This window comes from Drosophila gunungcola, unplaced genomic scaffold (genome assembly GCF_025200985.1).
Source record: "Drosophila gunungcola strain Sukarami unplaced genomic scaffold, Dgunungcola_SK_2 000001F, whole genome shotgun sequence".
NCBI lineage: Eukaryota > Metazoa > Arthropoda > Insecta > Diptera > Drosophilidae > Drosophila > Drosophila gunungcola.
In genome coordinates, this window is record NW_026453197.1 from 5,678,150 (window position 1) to 5,699,105 (window position 20,956).

The following is a 20,956-nucleotide window of genomic DNA, read 5'->3' on the forward strand; positions in this document are numbered from 1 at the left end:
TTCATAACCCACTCATTACATACAGAATCCAAAGAAAAAGGCGGCGCGAATTAAGAGTGGGAAAGAAGCGTTCAGAACGTCGATGTCATGGCTCGTTCGCCCTGCATTTGGTTTCGGTTTTGGGTTCGGGGTTCGGGGTTTGGAGTTCGGGGTTCCAGAATCCGGTCGTAGATCCCCGGTTCAGGTTTTAGGTTTAGGGGTCGGGGTTCGGGGCTCGAGTGGTCGCTCGGTTAAGTTGAGTTGCATGCAAAAATGGCCAGCGCCATGGAGCAAGGAAAAATAAAGTCCTGGCTATATGTGTGTATGGATGTAGGTTGCAGAAGTGGCCCGCACTTTATCCACTACTCTGGCCGCCGCCGCCACCGCCCCTTTTCTGCTTTATGTTTTCAAATTAAAGTCGAAAGCGTGGCAACACTTAATGTGCGCCACTAGAAGCAGATTAGTTGCATTACCCCGAAGCCGGCTCACTGACTCGTCCATTTCCCCCCTTTTCAGCTGGTTCAAAGGGAAGGAGCGCAATAACTAGGAAGTGAGAGCCCGGTCCGACATATTAATAATTTAAAACTAAAGCAATTTTGCTGGCAAGACTTAAAGGTAAAGTTTTCTCGCTACCTTAGTGGCGGAATTTAGGTTTAAATTGAGTGCCGCTTAAGATTTGCGAGGGTTATATTCAGGTATAAAGAATAAAAGAATATTATTTCTCAGGAGAATGCAATTCTTAAAAATAAAAAAACCTAGACGGTGATTTGGAATGGATTGATGTAAAAAATAATCACAGTTGTAAATTTAAAATTGGTAGTTGGGATTTCTTTACAAAAAGTTCTTAAAATGCTGAGTTCTTGAAGTCGCAACACAAAACCAACAAACGATTAAACCCAATATCCCATTCCTTGAGCTTGATCCGTCGATAGTGATATGAAACGCATACAATTTGCGGCTGATCGAAACTAATGAGGTCAGAGTCTGTTTACTTTATTTTCGGCAATAGAGATTTAAATTATGGAATCAATGTGGGAGGTGGATGTTTAGAGGAGGTATTGGCATTCCGCCACCGCCAAGCACCGAATTCAATGAATTTTAAAATTCCTTTTGCGCTGGGTACACTGCTGCTGACTGCGCGCAATTTCTGCAAGGATTATGATAATATAGCTCAAGTGCAGTTAGTCGATGTCGTTGCTGCAGTTGCACTTGCAGTTTGCGATAATCATAATAATAATAATGGTGCAAGTGCTTCTCCTCCTTCTCCGTCATTGCAATGTGTGTGTGTGTAAGGGGTTTTGCATTTGATAACGCTTGGGGAAGATGATAATAATGATGATGATGATGCAGCATCAGCTCTCGGAACGGCAATTGAATTGGGGGCGATGGAGAGGCAATGGGAGGATGTTCCATCGAGTGGAAGGATGGAGCCGCATTGCAGCATGATGATGCCTCGAAATGTGGCAAGTGGCAGACCGAAATGGGGGAAAACCCGGGGCATTAGAATTCCCAGCCATTAAGCTGAATTTCAACACTTCTTGCGGTTACTCCCGACCATAAAAGCCGCCATAATAATAAGTTTCGAATAATATTTTTAAATACCCGACATCAGGGCAGCTCAGTCAATGACCTGAATGACTACTAAAAATCAATTTCCACCCCATAAGCAGCTTAATTATATTTTTAATTGATTTCCAAAAACAGATTTTCAATGGGCGGCGGTGGGCGCTTGAAATTTCTGCCCTGGAAAATTGCATACTATAAAATATAATTTGCATTGACTAAAAATCTCCCGTTTATTGGAGCGATAAAATAATAATTTATTACAAATCAATTTAATAGGATTTTTTGGTTGATTTTGCTCGAAAATTTCTGAGAGCACAGTTGAAATTAGCAAACACTAATTGGGCTCTTTTGGGATACACTAGGGTTAACATAATATTATGAAAACTTAAATCCGTAACCCATAAACAGCTGCAGAATTTTGTTGTTTGTTTTTAATGATTATAAAACTAATAAAATAAACTTGACATTTACTATTTCTCTACATTAAAATAAAATCAAAAATTAAATTTTTGAGCATCCTTAGGAAAATAATTTTTGTTTATTAGACATTCTACAGTTGCTTTGAAAAAATACAATTTTTTTACTTTAAATACCAATTAAAGAAAAGTAAAAGAAATATAAATAAATATTTTGAAAAATCTTCAAAGTGAATGTGTCAAGCAATTGCGGACATAAAAATCCTGCAAATTGAAATAAATACAAGTCATACAAATTAAATACGCTCTTAGTAATCGTCAGCACTTTAAATGTATTTAAGCCAATTGATTTGCAATTTGGCTTAGTTAAAATATAGAAAGTCCAACCAACCGAACCGATCCGCCCGCACAAACAACCTCATCAAATCACACCACCCCCTAACCCTCCTGGAAAAACATTCTCAACCAATTGCACATTCGATAACAATTAATTTGTGCAGTGGGCATTTTGCGTGCTTGTGCAAATAAATTAGTTGCCCATTTTCCTCCTCCACTGCCTCTTCTCCGCACTTAGAGCCCTTTTTCATGGAAAGTGCAAATATTTGCCGAAATGTTAAATGCCTGCCAATTAGTTATCGAGTCCAGCCCAGTTTTCGCATGGAGCGAGAGTTTTAATTTATGTAAAATTAATTGAGCATTCCCAAATGCTGGAATTAACTAAGCCTGGCTGAGCACACAGACTCTCCCATAAAGCCCCAGACTCGGTTTGGACCAGGCCGGACCAGTTTGAACCTGGCCCTAACCCACTTGAGTGTGGCACTTCTCAATGGCACAACACAGAGCTCTCTGCCAAGGCGAGGCCGAGTTCATCTAGCATTGGGTTACACTCGTCGATGTGGTTGAGGCTTCCGCCAGCGTTTCACGCAACGATTAATTTACCAAGGCCAAGGTCTTCGTTAAACTCGTCTTAGATTTTTCTTAACTTCATAGAAATTTGTCTGAAAATGTTAATTTAACATGATTAAATAAATCAAACATTTAAGCTAATCTGGCTTATCAATAGAAACTACTTTGGATCCGTATGTGCACATTTATGTATGATGGCCGATAGCTGATTCAATTATAACTCGAAAGTTTAGTTTAGTTGTCTTGATATCAGTAAGAGACTACCTTTTGTCACGATACTTTAAAGTAGTATCCGTAATTCTATTTTTTGGGCAGAATTGCAAGCTAGCATTTACGTTAGGCAATATTGGCCATTTTAAGTCTTATCTCAATTTTCTATTTTGCATTTTTTCGACTTATGTATGTAATGTGATTTTCTTTTATATAAGTTCATTTTACTAAATTCCACTCTTTGGTTTGGCATACTTAAACAATGTCAGTAAACAATATTCACATTTCCTATATTTAAATATAAAAAAAATGCATTTATTTTCAATCCTTACATGGTACTTTTGTTTCGTTTACAGAAAGAAAACTTTTTGTGGGAATGCTAAACAAGAAGCTGAACGAGAACGACGTTCGTAAACTATTTGAAGTCCACGGAGCCATTGAGGAGTGCACCGTTCTTCGGGACCAGAACGGTCAGAGCAAGGGTTGTGCCTTCGTCACATTCGCCACCAAACACGCCGCCATCTCGGCCATTAAAGTGGTGAGTACCGAGTGAAATACACCATAGACAATAACTTGTTTTGAACATTGTCCTATCCCCAAAGACCTTGAGCCAGAATAAGATCATGGAGGGCTGCACATCGCCGCTGGTCGTCAAGTTCGCCGACACGCAGAAGGAGAAGGAGCAAAAGAAGATCCAACAGATCCAGGCCAACCTATGGAATCTGGCCAGCAACATCAACATCCCTCTAGGCCAAACTGCGACTAGCGTGGCCACGCCCATTCTGCCCAACCCGCCGCAGCAGCCGTCGCCGGTCCTCGGTGCCGATGCTATCACCCCGGCCTCCATCCAACTGCTGCAGCAACTACAAGCGGTTGGGCTGCAGCAGCAGCTGCTACAAGGTGAGAACAACGATAATATATACATTCCTGATAAGTAGACTTCTGATTATATGTAGAACCGTGCTCTAAACATTTGTTTTCAAGCTAACCTTGATTTAAGTTGGGGTTTTAAGATGAATATACAGATATAAAGACAGCAACTTCTTCTAAAGTCTTAATCATGGCAATGATTATTTAATTGAATTGAATTTCGTTTCATACCTTTACAGCCCTCACAGGTCTGGGAGCCCAGCAGAGCAGCTCAGCGACGGACACGAGCGCCGTTGCGGCCGCCGGACTCCTGACCCCGATGACCGTTCAAAATTTGGCAGCCATCGCGGCCATGACGCAGCCGAGTCTCTCGAACGCCGCCGCCGCAGCAGCAGCAGCTGCCTCATCGCCTGGGAGCGCCCAACTGACCAACACGGCTGCCCTACTCTGTAAGTTTTCACTCCTTTTTGGTAACACTTTAAGAGGGAAAACACTTGAAGCGGTTCCATGGATAATAATTGGCTGGGCTAATTATCTTATTTTTTCTCTTATTTTCCGTATTGAAGTTTTCCTTGTGCGTCACAGGTTTTTTCTGCTTCTCTACTTTCTTCTCAGCCTGTTGCTGGGGTTTTCTGTTTTGTCCCGTTTCTTAGTGTTTTTTTTTTATCGATTTCTAATTATCCTGCGGCCACCCAAATATTCTGGTTATTGGCTTTAATGAGTGTCAAATGGTTATTGGGTTATATGAAAGCTATTTTGGGGTGATATAACGTATTAACAAGTGGGAGTGGAACAGAATTATTAGAATAGCCCTTAAAATATATGAAAATAGGGTTATATATGTATATTTTTAATTTCTTATGTATGGGTAAATTAAATTGTAATAAATAATGCTTTATTCCTGTATATAATTACACACCCCCAAAATAGCCAATCGATAAACTCATTAATATTCAATCGCTCACCTAATTTAAACCATCAATAATGAGGTAAACTTTCCATTCGAAAAAACATCCCCGAAATTACTTTTCTATTCTTGGTTTCGTTGCCAACAAATGTGTCATCATCTGACACTCAAAGTGCCCCAATTAGCTTAATTTAGTGAACTCCTGCTTATCCTTCCACCGCCCACTGTCTTTTGTTCTTCCTACTTATCCAAGGGAAGCAAATTACATTCATGGCCTTGTCAATCTTCATTGAAGAGGAAACGGGCAGGATATTGACTTAAAATAACCGAATAAGAATTTCCTATTCAAGAAAGATAAATGGATTGACGTCATCGCCGGCCTTTTCTAATAAGCTTAGCGATTTCTCGTTATCCTCCTTCTAACAAATATATAAATATTTTTGTATTTTCTACTTTTAAATTGCTTATCGTATCAATAAATATGGATTGAAAGCAGGCCTTTTGGGTAAAAAGGCCGCCGCCAAAAAATCAGGTGAGAATTATCTTGTTCATATTTTCAAAAGTTTTTCGCACCTAGCTGATTTTTTTTATGGCTGATAAATTATTTTTTTGTTTTAATATTTTACCGTCAACAAAAATGCATTATCTTTGAATATTTTTAAAAAAGGTTAATTAAAAAAAAATTTAGCAATAATAAAAATGTATCCTCTATTCCCTAATTTAACATTGCTAACTAATTACGAAATCTGATTTGAATGCAGCCAAAAAATCAGGTAAGAGGTATTTTGAATATTTTCAAACCTTCAAAGTTGTATGCCCTTTTGTTTATTTTTTGAACCTTTGGCTTACAATAATAGTTAAATGCGTAATATTTTAAAAACTAAAATCTAAAAGCCGTTTAAAAAGAAATAAACGGGGTTTTAAAAGGGGTTTCTCTCAAAATGTATAATGTCTTCTTAATAATAAAACACTTCGTTAAGTTTATTAAACAATATCATATTTTCAGTCTAATAAAATTGTTTTCTTTAACACTCTTGTTTTAATTTTTTCCGACGTTTTCCTGACTTAAACTCACGTGCTGATACTGCTTTCCTTTTCATTTTGTCATAAAAATGTGTGTGTTATTAAGTTTGATAGTTAAAGCCAACAAAGCATTCGATGTAACGTACACGTGCCCCGTAACGCGCTTGTTTTACGTCGCCTGCTTTACGTCACCAGTCGGTAGAGAGTTGATGGCCGTATCTCTGGAGAAGGGAAACGGAGTGGTAGACTTTATCCGTAGAAGTGGATACCGTACAACATACAAAATTACAAGTTACACTCTCTTGCGAAATTAACAACACGGAACTTATTGCACCAAACCCTCTGGAGAAGGGGGTTCAAGTTACGAGGGGCTTGGTGCCTGGGAAATGGGAAATGGGGGATAAGGGACGAGCCAGGCAGTGTTTGCTGCACTGCTCCTTCTTGGCCTCATTGACTTTTAGCTTTGGGGAAATTGCAATATTTTCAGCTCAGTTCACGGCTTTCATTTCTCACTTCTCAGCTTTCATTTTAGTTGCAGCTGGATATCAAACCGAGAATAGGGTATTACAAAATTAAGGTTAATCATTTACATTCTATGTCTTAATAAAGCTTTTTAAAAAGCAAAAGCATTGTTATAATTTTTTTAAATAAAAACTAATGATTTTTTAAAATTTTGAGGTAAAGGTTTGGTATTTTAATATTTTAGTAATTTATTTATTCAACTCCGTATTGAAGCAAAAGCATAAGTTTGCAAAAGATTTATGGCCTGTCGCCTGCATTTAATCAAACAAAAACCGCAAAAAATTTCAGTTAAAATGGCAAAGACAAGCCAAATGAAACACAAACAAAAGATAGACTAGAAAAAATAACAAAAAAAAAATGTTCGGTCTTGGACCAAAGGAAATGTCATTGCCTATCTGTGGGCATCGCTGACCGCATTTTCCACACTTACTTCTTAAATAATTTCTCAGCAAGTTTATTTTGAAAGGATCTTAGAGAGAAGTAGTCGAAAAAGCACGGCCAAATAAGAAAAAAAGTCTGCGGCTGACTTAACCAGAAAAATGCCAAAAATTAAGCGGATTTCCCTTGCTTTCCCTCTTCGCCACTCTGCCTCTTTCGCTCTGAGCTTATCTTGTGGGGATTTTCGTGAGTTTCGGCTCCTGTGCAGCTGTGCGTGCTCATCGTGTGCCACTTGAACGATTTCCGGGCACTTCATTTAATGAAATATTAAAAATTCTTTGCCCAGGGAGCGGATGGAGTCCAACAATTCGGACTCCAAGAAGATGTCCTGCGTCTCCTACAACCTTCCCCTTCGAATTGAAAAAGAAATTCAGTTCAAAGTGCAGCTGACAGCGAGGACAGCAAGGATGCGCCTATCTCTGCGTCCCTTTTCATACCCAGCACTTTAGGAGTATGTTGAATTTGGTTGACCGTTTGGCAGCGCAAAATAAATCAAGAAGTGAGCATAAAAATGCTATCTGCTAACATTGGCTAATTTTTTAATACTCTTTACTAAGCTTCAAAAGCTTATAACAAACCAGAAATCGAATAAATAATATAGAGAATAGTAAGCTCCCTGAAATCTACAGCTGGTTAAAGAAAAGTACAGAGATTTTAGAATACTTTGCAGTCGAATCCTTTTTAGGGAAACCTTGTTACACTCCCTCTGTCCATCCAAAAAACTTTCCGTTTTGTCCTTTTTCCTTGCTGGTCGGATACATAAACTAAACTACAAAATCGCTTTCCAAGTTGCCAGGAGTAAAAAAACTTTTTTCTTTGCTTTCGGCTTTTGACTGCTACAAATAAAGTGGACAAACAAATTGAGCTCTCGACTTTGGTCCCGGTTTGTTTTGTTATTGCAGTCCCGAATATTGTTTATGTAAAATGTATCGAAGTTGGCTGCAGTGGAATGAAAAAACTAATTGTTTTGATGTTAGGGCGAACAATGCGTGATATAAAAACTGGTGAAGATAATGGGTGGATAAAAATAATACTTGGTTTTTGTTGCGAGCAAAACACAAGTACAAATTGGAAAAGAGTGCAGGAATTCTCGAAGTGGAGGGATTTTACCTGCCATGAAATAACAAAACAAGTTTTTATAATTCAGTAATGATTTATGGTGTTTTGTGGTTTTGTTCTTTGAAACATATAAAACAAATAGGCAATTTTTGTTGAATTAAATTCATTTTTTGAATGGAAAGATTAACTTTAAAATTAAAAGTTTTTCACAAAATTTCGTATTTTTAAGTAACACAATTTTTAAGTCAAATCATATCATGTTACTTGTGACCAAAGTGATTTGAAATCGAACCATAGCATATATGAACATTTTACTTTATAAAGGATATCTGCAAGTTTTTGAAAACTGAGAAAAGTAGTAGTGGCTTTTCTTTTTCCCGTACTCACTAAAATTCAAGAGCATCCAATTCAAAAAGTTTTTCGAAGCGCACTCCTTTAACCTCACTTTCGAGTTGAGTAGCTAAAAAAAAACAAAAACAGAATCAAGCCAAGCCAACAGCAACAACCGAAAATCTTAATCAAAGTTTGGTTCAAGTGCAGTAAACTATGTAGTTTATACTACCAACCCCAGGCCTTCAAACTGATTTAGGGTTTCAACACGTTTCGAACTCCTTCTTTTCTGTTTGCCCATTCCCTTCCTGGCGTTCTCTTTTTCTTGGCTCTCCATTACGTTTGTTTATACACTTTTTCGCTTTTTGCACTTCAAAATCAACAGTAGCAATAACAATAACAGTGCGAACAAAAAGTCTTCTGCCTGCAAGTGGCAAATAAGATGAAGGAGAACTGAAAATTGTACAATTTTGTACTTGAACTCGACGAACAAATTTTCCAACTGTAAACTAAAAACTTGCAAATACAAAACAGACAACATCCGGGCCAGAAATAGTTTTAGGCAATGTTTTCGACTTCTTCTTATGCCTTTCTTTCGGCTGTTTCTTCAATTTGGCTTTGCTGTTTGTTGTTTTTGCCGGCCTGGCCAGGCCACTCATGTGGATTATTATTGGCCAACTTAGTTAGCCAGCTCCTTGATGAGTAGTGTTCAACAGTCCATATATATTCCACTCCTCACTGGCTGACTTTTCTTTGCTTTCTTTGCGAAACTTTGAACAACAATTAAAACAATTTTCGGCGCAAATATGTGCAAAACTTTTCGCCCACACACTTCTGCAAATTTACAATGTTTTTTATTTCTTATTTTACTGCTTACTTTTGCCATATGTGTTTAAATCAGTAAAATTGTCTGTTTGATTATAATTCTGAAAAGCAATGAAATAAATAAATCACACACAGAAATCATGCTGTTTTTTTAATGGAAATGTTATTATTTAATGGTTTCAAGCAGTGAATTTTAGTTGTATTTTAATGATATTAAAGCTTTTTAATTATCAATTACAACCGTTGTTGCTAGAAAAATGTTGCACATAGATATCATCGGTAGTTGCAGTCGCATAATCAAACACCACGGCTTGCAAAACTCATTAATAACCGGCGATCATAGATGGCCACCAAGGGGGTGTGAAAAGGGCGACGTGGAAGTGGTGGTCAGGGGCGGATTGAAAACCACAAAATTGCATTGCATGACGGCCAATGGCGAAACACGCAAAACAACTAAATAACAAACAACAGGCGTCAAATTACACAAAACCCGAAACCAGAACACAACCAACATTGCACAGAGACAAATTAATTTCAGATTGGCTATTGCGGATGTCGTGTGTGTGCTTTGTAAAATAATCAAATGTCACCCCGCGTCGCAGCGCACAAAATTCGATGATTAATTACGTCTGACGAAGCGAAACCAACTAAATAATAATTATACACTAAAATAAGAAGGGAAGCCTTGCGGCGAACTATAGTTTTGCAAAATGCAATATATGCTTGAATACAATTTCAGAAATGTCCCACATATTGCGAAAACACAAAATACATTTTGGGGTGGTGCATAATTTATTGATGAATTAGTTAGATGCTTATTTTAACAATCCATAATATATGTAAATTTTATGTTCAAAGCCGACTTTATTTCTTTACCACTTCAACAATTGAATAGGATTTTTTAAGACCACACTTAGAAGTGCATTATTTTATTTACCCAACAACAAATATACAAATTTACTATCGTTTGACCCTTACTAAAAGCTCTTTCCCTCTCTCTCTCTCATCTATATAGGGTCCGATCCGAATCCATTGGCATCGGCATATATGTCAACAGCCGCCGGTCTACCGCAATTTGGCAGCGCCAGTGCATTGTCCACTTCTCCGCTGGCCAGCGTCGCCCTCAGTGCCGCAGCTGCCGCCGCAGCGGGAAAGCAGATTGAAGGTGAGTCACCCACTACATCCACACTGAGAAAAATGTATATTACTTCTTTTGACAATAAAAACCGGTATTCTATAGAAAAGAAAAGTAAAACATCGAAAATTCGATTGCTATGTTTCACATTTGAAATTCTGCTACAAATTGCCTTTAAAACGATTTAAAAGAAATGAAAATTATTTTAAATTTAATTAATCATTAACCCCAATTCTATTAATAAATTCCGTTTTTGATTTCCAAAAGTTTTCACCGCTTATATTAGAATTTTTTTCAATATCTGACCAATATTGAAGTGAGGGAAAGTTACAGGCACACGCTAGAAATAGAAATGTCTATATGCCTGACATTTTGATAAATGTAGCTAAATTCACGAATGAATGCTGCTGCGGTTGTGTCAGTCCAATATCAAATCGTTTGCTCTACACTTAATCCACCACGCTATACTTTTTAGTTTACATAATCTAACACTTTGAATACTCTAACAAAAGTTATGCGGAAATATAGTGCATTTTAATCTGGGATATAAAAGGTTTATTTCCCCTCACTGTAGTTATATCCTAATTTAGTTTTTTATTTTGATCGCCAAAGCTGGTGAGGGTAATTCCCATTTGATATTCCCCGTACTTATTTTCGTTTTCCAATTGTATTTGTTTCTGCTGCTGACGCAACATCGCATGCATTAACCCGCTCATTGCTGTCACTGTCATTCGTTCGTGATGCGGTTATTTTTTGCATCCCAGTTCTACTATTTTCTGTTCGTTGTCCCTGCATTATTTCCACCCACTTCCCAACACTTCCTGCCCTTGCCTCCCTTCTCCGAATCCCACTTGGCATGGACATTTTGTGGATGTCTGTCTAATCTACTTAGTTTTAGTTGTGCCATTGTTCTCGTCGCTCTTATTGTTCCTTATTTTTATATGAAAAGTCATCTATCAAATGCTATGCAGTTGGATAAAGGAATGAATTTGGTATGCGATAAATGCAGAACGACAGTTAGTCGTTTTCACAATTCCCGGAGTGGTCCAAGCCGATTTTCGAGCCCCTACAAATCAAAATCATGAACATTTTAACCATCTCACAAGATGTTCAATCTCCCTTGCCCGCGCCCCTTGAATGTGTGCACAAAGCGCCTCTAATCCGCAATCGAATGTCTTCTGCTGACACAAATCCTTCAATGCCATAAGCTAATGCCTGGGAGAGATGTAGCAAAAATCAATAAGATCAATCATCTTGAATACTTTACTTCTGCTTCCCAACTTTCAATCTTCCCATACTCCACTCGCTAAGGAGAATTTATGAGGAGCGTTTTGGTGCGGCTCAAATTTTTATCAGCTCCCGACACAGTGTAAACATTACACACTTGACACACAATTCCATTAGTCAGACGTCGCTGTCGATATCGGGAAATATGGCAACTGAGCATTTCTTTTCCCCGCCCACTGTGTTTTTGGGTGCCTGGGTGTGTACTTTGGCACACATAACATTAAAGTTGCAGCAGCAGATATTCGAAATGTTGGGGAAAATGCAACGGAAAATGTTTTGGTATTGCACTTTTTGCTATATTTCCGGTTACATAAGCAAACATCCTTTGAGTGGATGGGAGTGCCGGGGATGCTTCAGCTTATGTGTATGTGCAGAGGGAGAAATTTAGCTTAAAAATTGCCTTTTTGACATGTATTTGTTGTTCTAAAAAATTCACTTAATAATTATAATAATTATATCATTATAATTATATTATAAAGTATATTAAATCATTAATTTATATTCTAATAAAATTAACTTGGTATAAAATATTATCGAATTGTTTGCTAAACATTTCGGTTAACCTTCGACAAATTTAAAAGTTTTCATTTAAAAATAAATGAAATCACTACTTGTCATATTGTGTAACAGATTATCTTCAAACTTGTTTTCAATGTAATTAATTTTCGGATTGAGAAGATATGCGATATCTAGACTTATATATTTTTCGCTCTGTATGTTATGCACCATATAGTGAGATATATTTTTGCAGTTGAGTGACTTGCTCGCCTTCGTCTCCACTGAATTTACCACTTTTGCTTGCTTCGTCCTTTTGTGCGACTTCTTGTTTGCTCTGCTGACTCATGACGTCGCCGAAATTCCCTCCTGACCAACTGCAACAAGAACTATTCAGGGGACGGACGGTCACAGTCACAATCCTGAGGAAGCGAGGATTTTGTGCTTCTGTCTGTGGAAGCACAACAAATTGCTCCTGCTAGCCAAAATGCGAAATGTGAGCTGCCATGTTTCCCTCTGCTTGGTTGGGTTGTGAAAAACTATCATGGGTGACTTGGACTTGCTTAAATGGAAGCTGACCTAAAAGAAGGGAGGGAAGGTCTAAGCTCTCTATAATTATTGGTTGAGATAAGGAAGATTGCTGAGGAAAAGCGGTTAATGGGTAATTGACTTTGATTAGGAAGTATATAAAAAATGAGAGTTTTTTTCTATTGCTCAGCTTTGTTTATAAGCGACGAGATCTGATTCCTTTAAAATGTGTAGATAATGCAGAAAAGCTCAAAGAATAAGGTTAAGTAAATAAGAAACTTCCCTTAGTAATTTCAATTCATTTGTAATTCTATTTTAGAATTCTATTCAATGTGCTTTGGATTTTAGAGATAAGCGTCTTGTTCGCCTGGGGTACAACCTTACAAAATATTCAACGAACATATTCTTATGACAAGATGGTAAATTAAAAAAAGCTTTATATTACAAACTTTGAGATAATATATTGAATATGTATGAAAAAAAGATGCCTTAAAATATATTTTTAGGAAACTATTGTTACTAGATCCTGAACATTACAATATTTTATACTGACGATTTGTCTTTAAAAAATTGAACTTTTCGGATAGTGTGGGAGAAATATGGTTAAGAAAATCCTAAAAATGTCAGATTTATGCAATCTACGTTAGGAAAAAAGCCAAGAAAAACTGCAGCAACAATGTCGAAAGCAGATAAATTCTCAACATGTGAAATTTATCAAATGACGACAGCTCCACAACAGAAAGAGGAAGAGGACGACAGTGGGAGTTTAAGGAGAAGATAAAGAGGGTCGGGAGCAGGAAACAACTTACGAGCATGTAGACAGGGCCAGACGACAGGCACAAAATTAAGCAGGAAACAGAGGCAAAAGCAGAAAAATAAAACAAATATAAAAATATGAAGAATATGTTGTTTGTTGCATGTTGTAAAATATAAAAAAATCAGAAGCGGCCCAGAACTATGCTTTAAAGGATCAAGAGGACGGGAACTCTGGCCGAGAAAGGAACGGAAGGAAGGCAACAAATATGACAGTGACAGACGATGGCAATCCCCCGCCTCCGTCATCGCATGGGTGACCCTAAGGCGGCAGCGGTCGCCTCTCCTTCCGGCTGCATCCGGATTAAAGTCATGTGCATAAGCCGTAAGTTGGAATATAAAATAACCAAATGTTGTGTGTGTGCAGAAAGAATAAGGAGGGAGAGGTCGACCCGAGGAGCAAAGGATTGGCGACTTATGCGCTGGGAGGGGTGTGGAGTTATTATAAGGGGTGTGCGCGCCTGTAAGTGAGTGCTTATGAAAAAGACAAATCAAAGCACACAAAAACGCATTTTTTGCATTTATTTTTTACTTAGCAATAACAAAATGAAAAAACATATTTTAACGTCATCGGGAAGAACATATCCAAACAACGTTAATAACATATTTGTATTGACTTCAACATCAACCCCAAATTATAACAACATATTTTACCAAAAATTTTTACAAACCAATATTCAACAAAACATTGAACAACATATTTTAAAAAAACTTTTTGTATAATTTTAACACTAAAAAGAATGTTGTTGCCATAATTTCTCTCACTACAGTTTTATGCATAAGTCGCATTAAAATCAATAAAGAAACTCAGATATATGTGCAGGCAAAACTGGAACTGTAGCTTATGTGCCATAGATTCCATTTGGCTTCCTTCCGCCTCGGTCGTGCCCTTGAGAGGAACAGGAAAATAAAGAAAGACTTTCCCCGGCCCCCCAGCTCACTTCGGTGAGCAACGCGACAGCCAAGAAAATGGCAAAAAATGCTGGCTTCCAACTGCGAAAGGGAGAGGGAATGCGCATCTGCAACCAACATCTCCCAACATTCCCCTCCAGAATGCGAGTGCATCAATAGCGAAAAGGGCAGGCGACATTGCCGAGGCGGATGGCGCATCTTTGCTCGGCGGAAGAGGGAAATGCAATATAGGAAATCGTTTTTCGCACACTGAAAAATTCCAAACGAACAAAAAAAAAAAAAAAAAAAAAAAAAAAAAGAGTTAAGAAAAAACCAAACAGGAAGTTTGTTTTAAATGTGCAGGAAAATCCTTGGCGAATTCCAAGAAGTTACACATTTCTGGTTACCAAAATGGGTGGAAAACATTTTGCGGTTGACAGTTAACTAAATTTATAGAAACTTTAGTATAGCCACGCTGGTTATGGATTTAGTTATGAAAATAAATTTTGGAGTTAAAGCGAATAAAGTCATAATAAATACCTAACAATACAACTATAATAAAATGTGTGTTCAATGTTATCACTTACATTTATCGTAATATTTACATAAGTGCAAAATGTAAAAATAATACTCAGCCCCTTTTAGTCAACCAATATTATTAAGCAGACTTAGCAACGAAGTTCTTAAATTTTTATCGAAGAAATGTCTGCTTGTGATGGCTACCTTTGCTTTCCGCCCACTTGAAACCCCTCCAGAAAATTGCTGAGTGCCATTCAAAATTGTTGCCTTAATTTGTTGCCTTGGGAACATTTCGTGCCTGCTCTCACATTTGTCCTTTCATCTAATTATATATCGTGTCGAGCCACACGTGTCGCTTGTTAGTCGCGTAATTCAATAGCTTGAAGCATTTTTAATTGGACTTTTTACTGCTCCTTGGCTCTCCTCTCCGCCAGAGCCTAAACAAATTGATGGGTGTGCTAAATTACAAAGCAACAAGTGCATCACGAGAGCCCTGAGTCAATTAATATTAAAATCCTGGCGGCGTCAACGGCTTGTGACTGTGACTGTGTAGGAGATGCCTCCGGAGGAGCAGCTTTCTTCGCCATTCAATTTGGCTTCATTTTGTAATCGCATCAGCGTCGGGCAATCTGTCAGCAGTCAGTTTACCTTGAGGGCGTGGGATCGGAGCAGTGAGTGGGCGGATTGCGGAGGAACCTACTGGGATTGCAGGCCTACTGTGGCCAACTCATACATCAAGGTGATCAATAGCAGTGCTTCTGGCAAACGATGATGGAGTGAGAGTTATCGAAGTGGTAGTGGGTGGTGAATGGTGAATGATGTCCTGGAAGCACTACAAACTTATCCGATTACAATGAGTGTGAATCTCAGCGTGTGTTCCCGTACAAATCAAACAGTGCGGCTGTTTGCTTTAATTATTACTAGGACTCTGTTCAGCGATTTCTGTTAAAATATAATATGGATAACTTCAAAATCGTTTTTTCTTTTATATAAGTATACAATTTTTGTAGCACGCTTTTCTGAGTTGGTAACAAAAGTACTATGTATGTGGTTTTGTTAAACTCAGTAAAAAATTAAATTGATTGTACCATTATTTTAAAATATATTGAAACAGTCAGTTGTGATTTGTGTTGTTTGTAGTTTTGCTTAGAATAATATAAGGAAGAAAGTATTTAGGAACATGCCAAATTTGGGTTAATAATTTTTAGCAAACTTATTCTATACACTTTTTTATTCCTAATAAAATGGATAACGTGAGTTCTTTTTTTTTTTTGTAACTAAAGTTAAAAATGTCATTTTATTATTCAGCTACGTTTTATACATTCTGACCCTGACATCAGAAATTCCCGTTTTTTAACCATATGTGTTTTTCCTCTTTTTTTTGTTTGGCGTTTAAGCCTGGTAAAATTGAAAGACCGCAAAATGCCAGCTGCTATTCGAAGCGTTTTGCTGTCATTAAAAAGCATCACGAAAGTGAAAGTGCGACTGCTGACGCAGCTTTCAACACCCCTCTCTTTCATCTCCTAGCTGTCCGTCTCTGTCTATCTTCTCACTCCATCTCGTTCTATTTGAGCTGGTTGCTTTGGATTTTGGATGCTGGTGGGCTGTTTTACTGCTGACTGCTCATTGCCAGTGACGTTGACAGTAATTTGCACGAAAAGTGCAACCGCAGCACGAGGCGCGAGCCACGTTAATGTGCGTGTGATAGGGACGGGGTGAGACGAGTGACAGGGACGGAGCGAAGATGATAGCGCCGGGAACGGCGATGATAATGCCCCAAAAGATAATGATGACGATGTCAGCAGTCGCAGTAGCACGTGCTGCTAAACAAAGTGTCACACCCACACACGTAACGCAGACAGTTGACGGAAGCAACAGAGATGGCGAGACAAGTGCGACCGAGACAGGGAGAGGGCATCGGGAGTTGGGCACATCATTTCCGCTTCCGTTTTGGCAATCAGCTGCCGGTGCCGCGGATTCCCCCCTGCCTTAATCACCGCCACTGGACCCATATAATTTCAGTCTTTGTCCGCTCCACTTTCCGTCTCTATTCTGCGGTTTGCTGGGTGGATATTCCGCGGGCTGGAAAGAAAAACGCTGAACGTTAGTGGGTGGATGGTGCAACTGGTTAATTAATTGCTCGCTGCAAGGTGAGGCTACGAAGCAGGCCTCGTATTGGAACACTTAAGTTTACAACATTTTTAAAAAAGGTACAGAAAAGGATATAAGAATCTTAGATGTATTGTTTTCGTTTTGCAGTACGGTCTTTAGAATCAACTTTAATAACTTTAACTTAACTTTGTTCATAAAAAGTCTGCATTTTATTAAGTTTTTTTGTTTAGTTTCATTGGTTGCATTTTTAATTTTCTGACAGTAATTATAATGACTTATTAAAAACCATTTGTTGTATCCCTTCAAATAAAATATCATTTTCTTTTCGTCCTTGAAAACGAAATGATATGTTTATCCACAGATATGGCAGCAAATTAATGCTTGAAATTTCGTTTATTTCTTTTAGGACCCGAGGGCTGCAACCTATTCATCTACCATCTGCCGCAGGAATTCACCGACACGGATTTGGCCTCCACGTTCCTGCCCTTCGGCAATGTGATCTCGGCCAAGGTGTTCATCGACAAGCAGACCAGCCTGTCGAAGTGCTTTGGCTTTGTGTCGTTCGACAATCCGGACTCGGCCCAGGTGGCCATCAAGGCGATGAACGGTTTCCAGGTGGGCACCAAGCGCCTCAAGGTGCAGCTGAAGAAGCCCAAAGACTCCAAGCCCTATTAAAGGACACTGCTGGGGGATGTCGCCCACCAGCTGCAAGCTCATCCGGACGCCGAGTAGAGGAGTACTGAGATTTGTGAAATATGGAGTAGTCAATGAATTAAGAGTTGCCGTGTAGAGCGCGCGCGTTGCAAGAGTAAACGAAGACGCGAATGCCAACGTTGTACGTATCATGAAAAACCAAATACAAGAGCAGAAAAAGACATGAAATCTGTGCCAAAAAGAGACAGAATCACTTATGATTTAGCACGTTAAATGTTGAATTAGAAAAAAAAAACAACAAAAAACACAAAAAAAGAATCGAATAATACAATTTTTAGACCTTAGTTTAGTTAACTTTCTGTTGAAGTTCCCTTCATTTCCAATCTTTTACGACTTGTTTTCTAACTTTTAAACTGTCGTACGAATTGGTTGATCCATCTTCTTAAATATTCTGTACACATTTTCATGACTCACAAACGAAACTATAAAATAAAAGCCAAAAAAAAAAAATAAATAAAAAAGATATGTTAGAGTGTTAGTTTATAAGTTTTTGATATATCTCATATTTTACACTCACTCTTTATCTGTTTGATTTGTTCATCTCTCATGTTGCAAGTCACAATGAAGTTCTTTATTATAAATATATACCCACATGATATATATTCTAGATATAGTTACAAGTTACTCGTTTTGTTCAATGGATTATCTATTTTTATATATACCTACATTTATGCTGACGCGCATAATTAGTTTTTAGTTATCTGATTTGTTACTCCCCCAAACTAACTCACATTTTTACTTGTACTGAAAAAAAAGAAATGTTTTTTGCGAACACTCATTATAAGTAATCCTATTATTATTATAATTATTTCAACAAACAAATTTACATACGCTTCTTATTGTTAAATATGCGAATTGTAAAGCACTATGCAAAAAAAACGACAACCAACGAAATGAAATTAACAAAAAGGAAAAAATTGTTATTTATGTTGAAGTCTCATTAATGGAGTTTATTATATTATTTTTTTTTAGTTTATATCATTCGCTACATCATCCAAATTTGCACAAATCTGGTATTATATTATTATATATGATTCATTTCCTTGTAAACTATTTGTTTTAGTTGAAGTTTATTTGGCTTTCTGTCGTCGCACATCTTTGAAGTAGATAAGTGCCTTATGTAGCATTTGTTTATGTAAAAAATCATGCACATATGTAAACTCTTCATACCACAGCATACATATCTAAATAAAGTTTTGTTCTCTGTTTCAAACGCACATAAAATATATTTTATTTAATTTAGTTTATAGTACAGCAAGGTAATTATTTTTGATTTATGTTTATGCTTTTAGCTTACATTTTCATTTTTTCAGTGAATGTATAAGTTATTTGCTTCTTCACACTTTAACACCACCCGATTTGTACCATATTAATTCATAAACTGATGTAAAAAATGTATTTTTTATTCTTCAGTTGATTTGTTGACGTTCGCCAGAGTTTTGCCATTTATTTATTTTGGGAAAGGCAAAGTCAAGTGGTAGTTAATTCAAGACGTCGATTGAAAGGTACGTTTTAGCCTAGCTTCTTATCTTAATGTACAATTTTCTAATTTGTCCTCTCATTTCAGATGTTCGCAAATCGTTTTTAGAAGACGTATAGGTCCCTGAAACTTGTAAATATTATCCGCTTGAGTCCCAAGAATCCTAAGAATAAATGCCTATTCCACTGCTGTCGCATACAAATTTCCAAGAACTGTACATTTTAAAAACCTGTACAAAAATTATCTTGCAAACATATTGTAACATACTATAGCCAAGAAAAGCCATTTTATAAGCTTGTAAAGCAAACTAATTTTAACGAAGTAAATTTATAAAAATTAACTGAAAAAATATCTGAGTTCCAATTTGTGGTGAAAATAAATAAATTGGTTTTGCAGCTGAACAAAAGCATTGACAAATCAGATGGAAGGCTTAGCAAAATTATTTTCAGTTTTTAATTAAGTTTTGAAATTGATCAACAGTTTTGTGTTAAGTAGAGTTTAAGCTGTGTGCATTTTATACAAATTATCTGGATGTGGCTTTAAATTAAACATTATTTCAACGCAGATATAAGCATTCACGTAAGAAGTAAGCTTAATAAACTGAAAAGTGTTCTCTGTGTAATTAAATGTGTAATTAATAATTAGCTTATAAGTGTAATTTTTTAGAGAAACAAAGCAAGGCTGTGTGTTCTGATTAGATATTAAGCGGATCACTTTCCAATAAAAATGATATTGCAATTTAGTGTGGATGCAGTAAGAAAGTAATAGTTTTGAAAAAGGCAGTAAATATTTGGCGAGGCTATATTAAGTCAGCAGCGAGAACGTAATTCTAGTGATAAAACGCAGTTAGTTAAGCGAATGGATTATATGTATTTATTAAGTCTAAAGTGTATATTGCTACAAATCACACCCCCACACAATCACACATCAGCATCCAAACAGAATAAGTAAATCAATAAAAGGTGTCATGATTTTTATTAAAAAAAAGGCAAACAAGATTTTTCTTACCCGAAACAGACGCTGGATAATTTATCAAAAAATGTCTTAAGCCAAAAAACTTTGCGAGGAAAAACTTTCAGCGAAGGCAAGTCAAGAAAAATGAACGGAAAACATACAAAATGTTGACGACTGCGAGAGCGAGAGTTACTAAAGGAAAACTTCAACAATAAACGAAATATTTTGCTAAACTTGCGATTTGCATATGAGAAACTTTATGCCAATTGTGTAGACGTCGGGGGCGGGCCACCCGAGACGAGAATCTAAGCCGGGAGGCAAGGGATCCGACAGAACGTGTAAACAAATTTACCAACTACGTGACGCAGCAGTTCGTTTCGCTTTTCTCCAGGTCTTGCATAATCCAAATCCAAGTTGAGTCTTAACGCAAGATTTATTCCCATTTAAATCATGCGTGGAAAAGTTTTTCACAGCTTCTGTCGAGAGCAGATGCGAACGGGATGGGGACGGGGCGGGCTTGTACGGCAATAATTTCGCCTTGGAATATTCAAATATTTTGGCATTTGATTAAGCCAAAAAGTTTTTGGCATTCCTCTAGTAAAATCCCAAAGGATAAACGCTGCAACAATGGTAAAAAAAAAGGGGGGAAAATTGATTGTTGGCATTCGATAAGCGGCTCATTGATCTGGGTGGCTGACGAAATTGTGTGGATGAATCTGCGTTGCCGACATATGATTCATTCTTTTACTACAGCTTTACTAGTGTATAAAGGTATATAACATATGTCGAAATATTTCGTTTCCCCATTGATTTTTTATTAAACTTTTATTTGTCAAATATATATAATATTTTTTTGTAGACTTTTGTTTTATTATTTTGCCGTCAATGTATGATAATTCAGTAAAGTTTTTAAAAATGTTGCTTATCTTTAACATTAAGATTTAAAACAATCTGTTTTCAATGTATGTATTCCAAAT

General features: G+C 37.2%; 1 protein-coding gene across 8 annotated transcripts in view; it reads left to right on the forward strand.

The window, feature by feature from the left end:
* Positions 1–19,986, forward strand: part of LOC128263426 (CUGBP Elav-like family member 2) — a 119,007-nt gene extending 99,021 nt beyond the window's left edge. For 7 of the 8 annotated variants that reach the window (XM_052998463.1, XM_052998466.1, XM_052998462.1 and 4 more), the window contains 5 exons: positions 3,434–3,615; positions 3,680–3,977; positions 4,187–4,396; positions 10,067–10,216; positions 17,238–18,595. In XM_052998463.1, the coding sequence (XP_052854423.1) occupies positions 3,434–3,615; positions 3,680–3,977; positions 4,187–4,396; positions 10,067–10,216; positions 17,238–17,506 (1,109 nt within the window). In that variant the 3' untranslated portion in view covers positions 17,507–18,595. Of the gene's footprint in view, positions 1–3,433; positions 3,616–3,679; positions 3,978–4,186; positions 4,397–10,066; positions 10,217–17,237; positions 18,596–18,958; positions 19,051–19,112 lie in introns of those variants that run through there. The other variant, XR_008268440.1, reaches the window with a different exon arrangement.
* Positions 19,987–20,956: the final 970 nt, after the last annotated feature.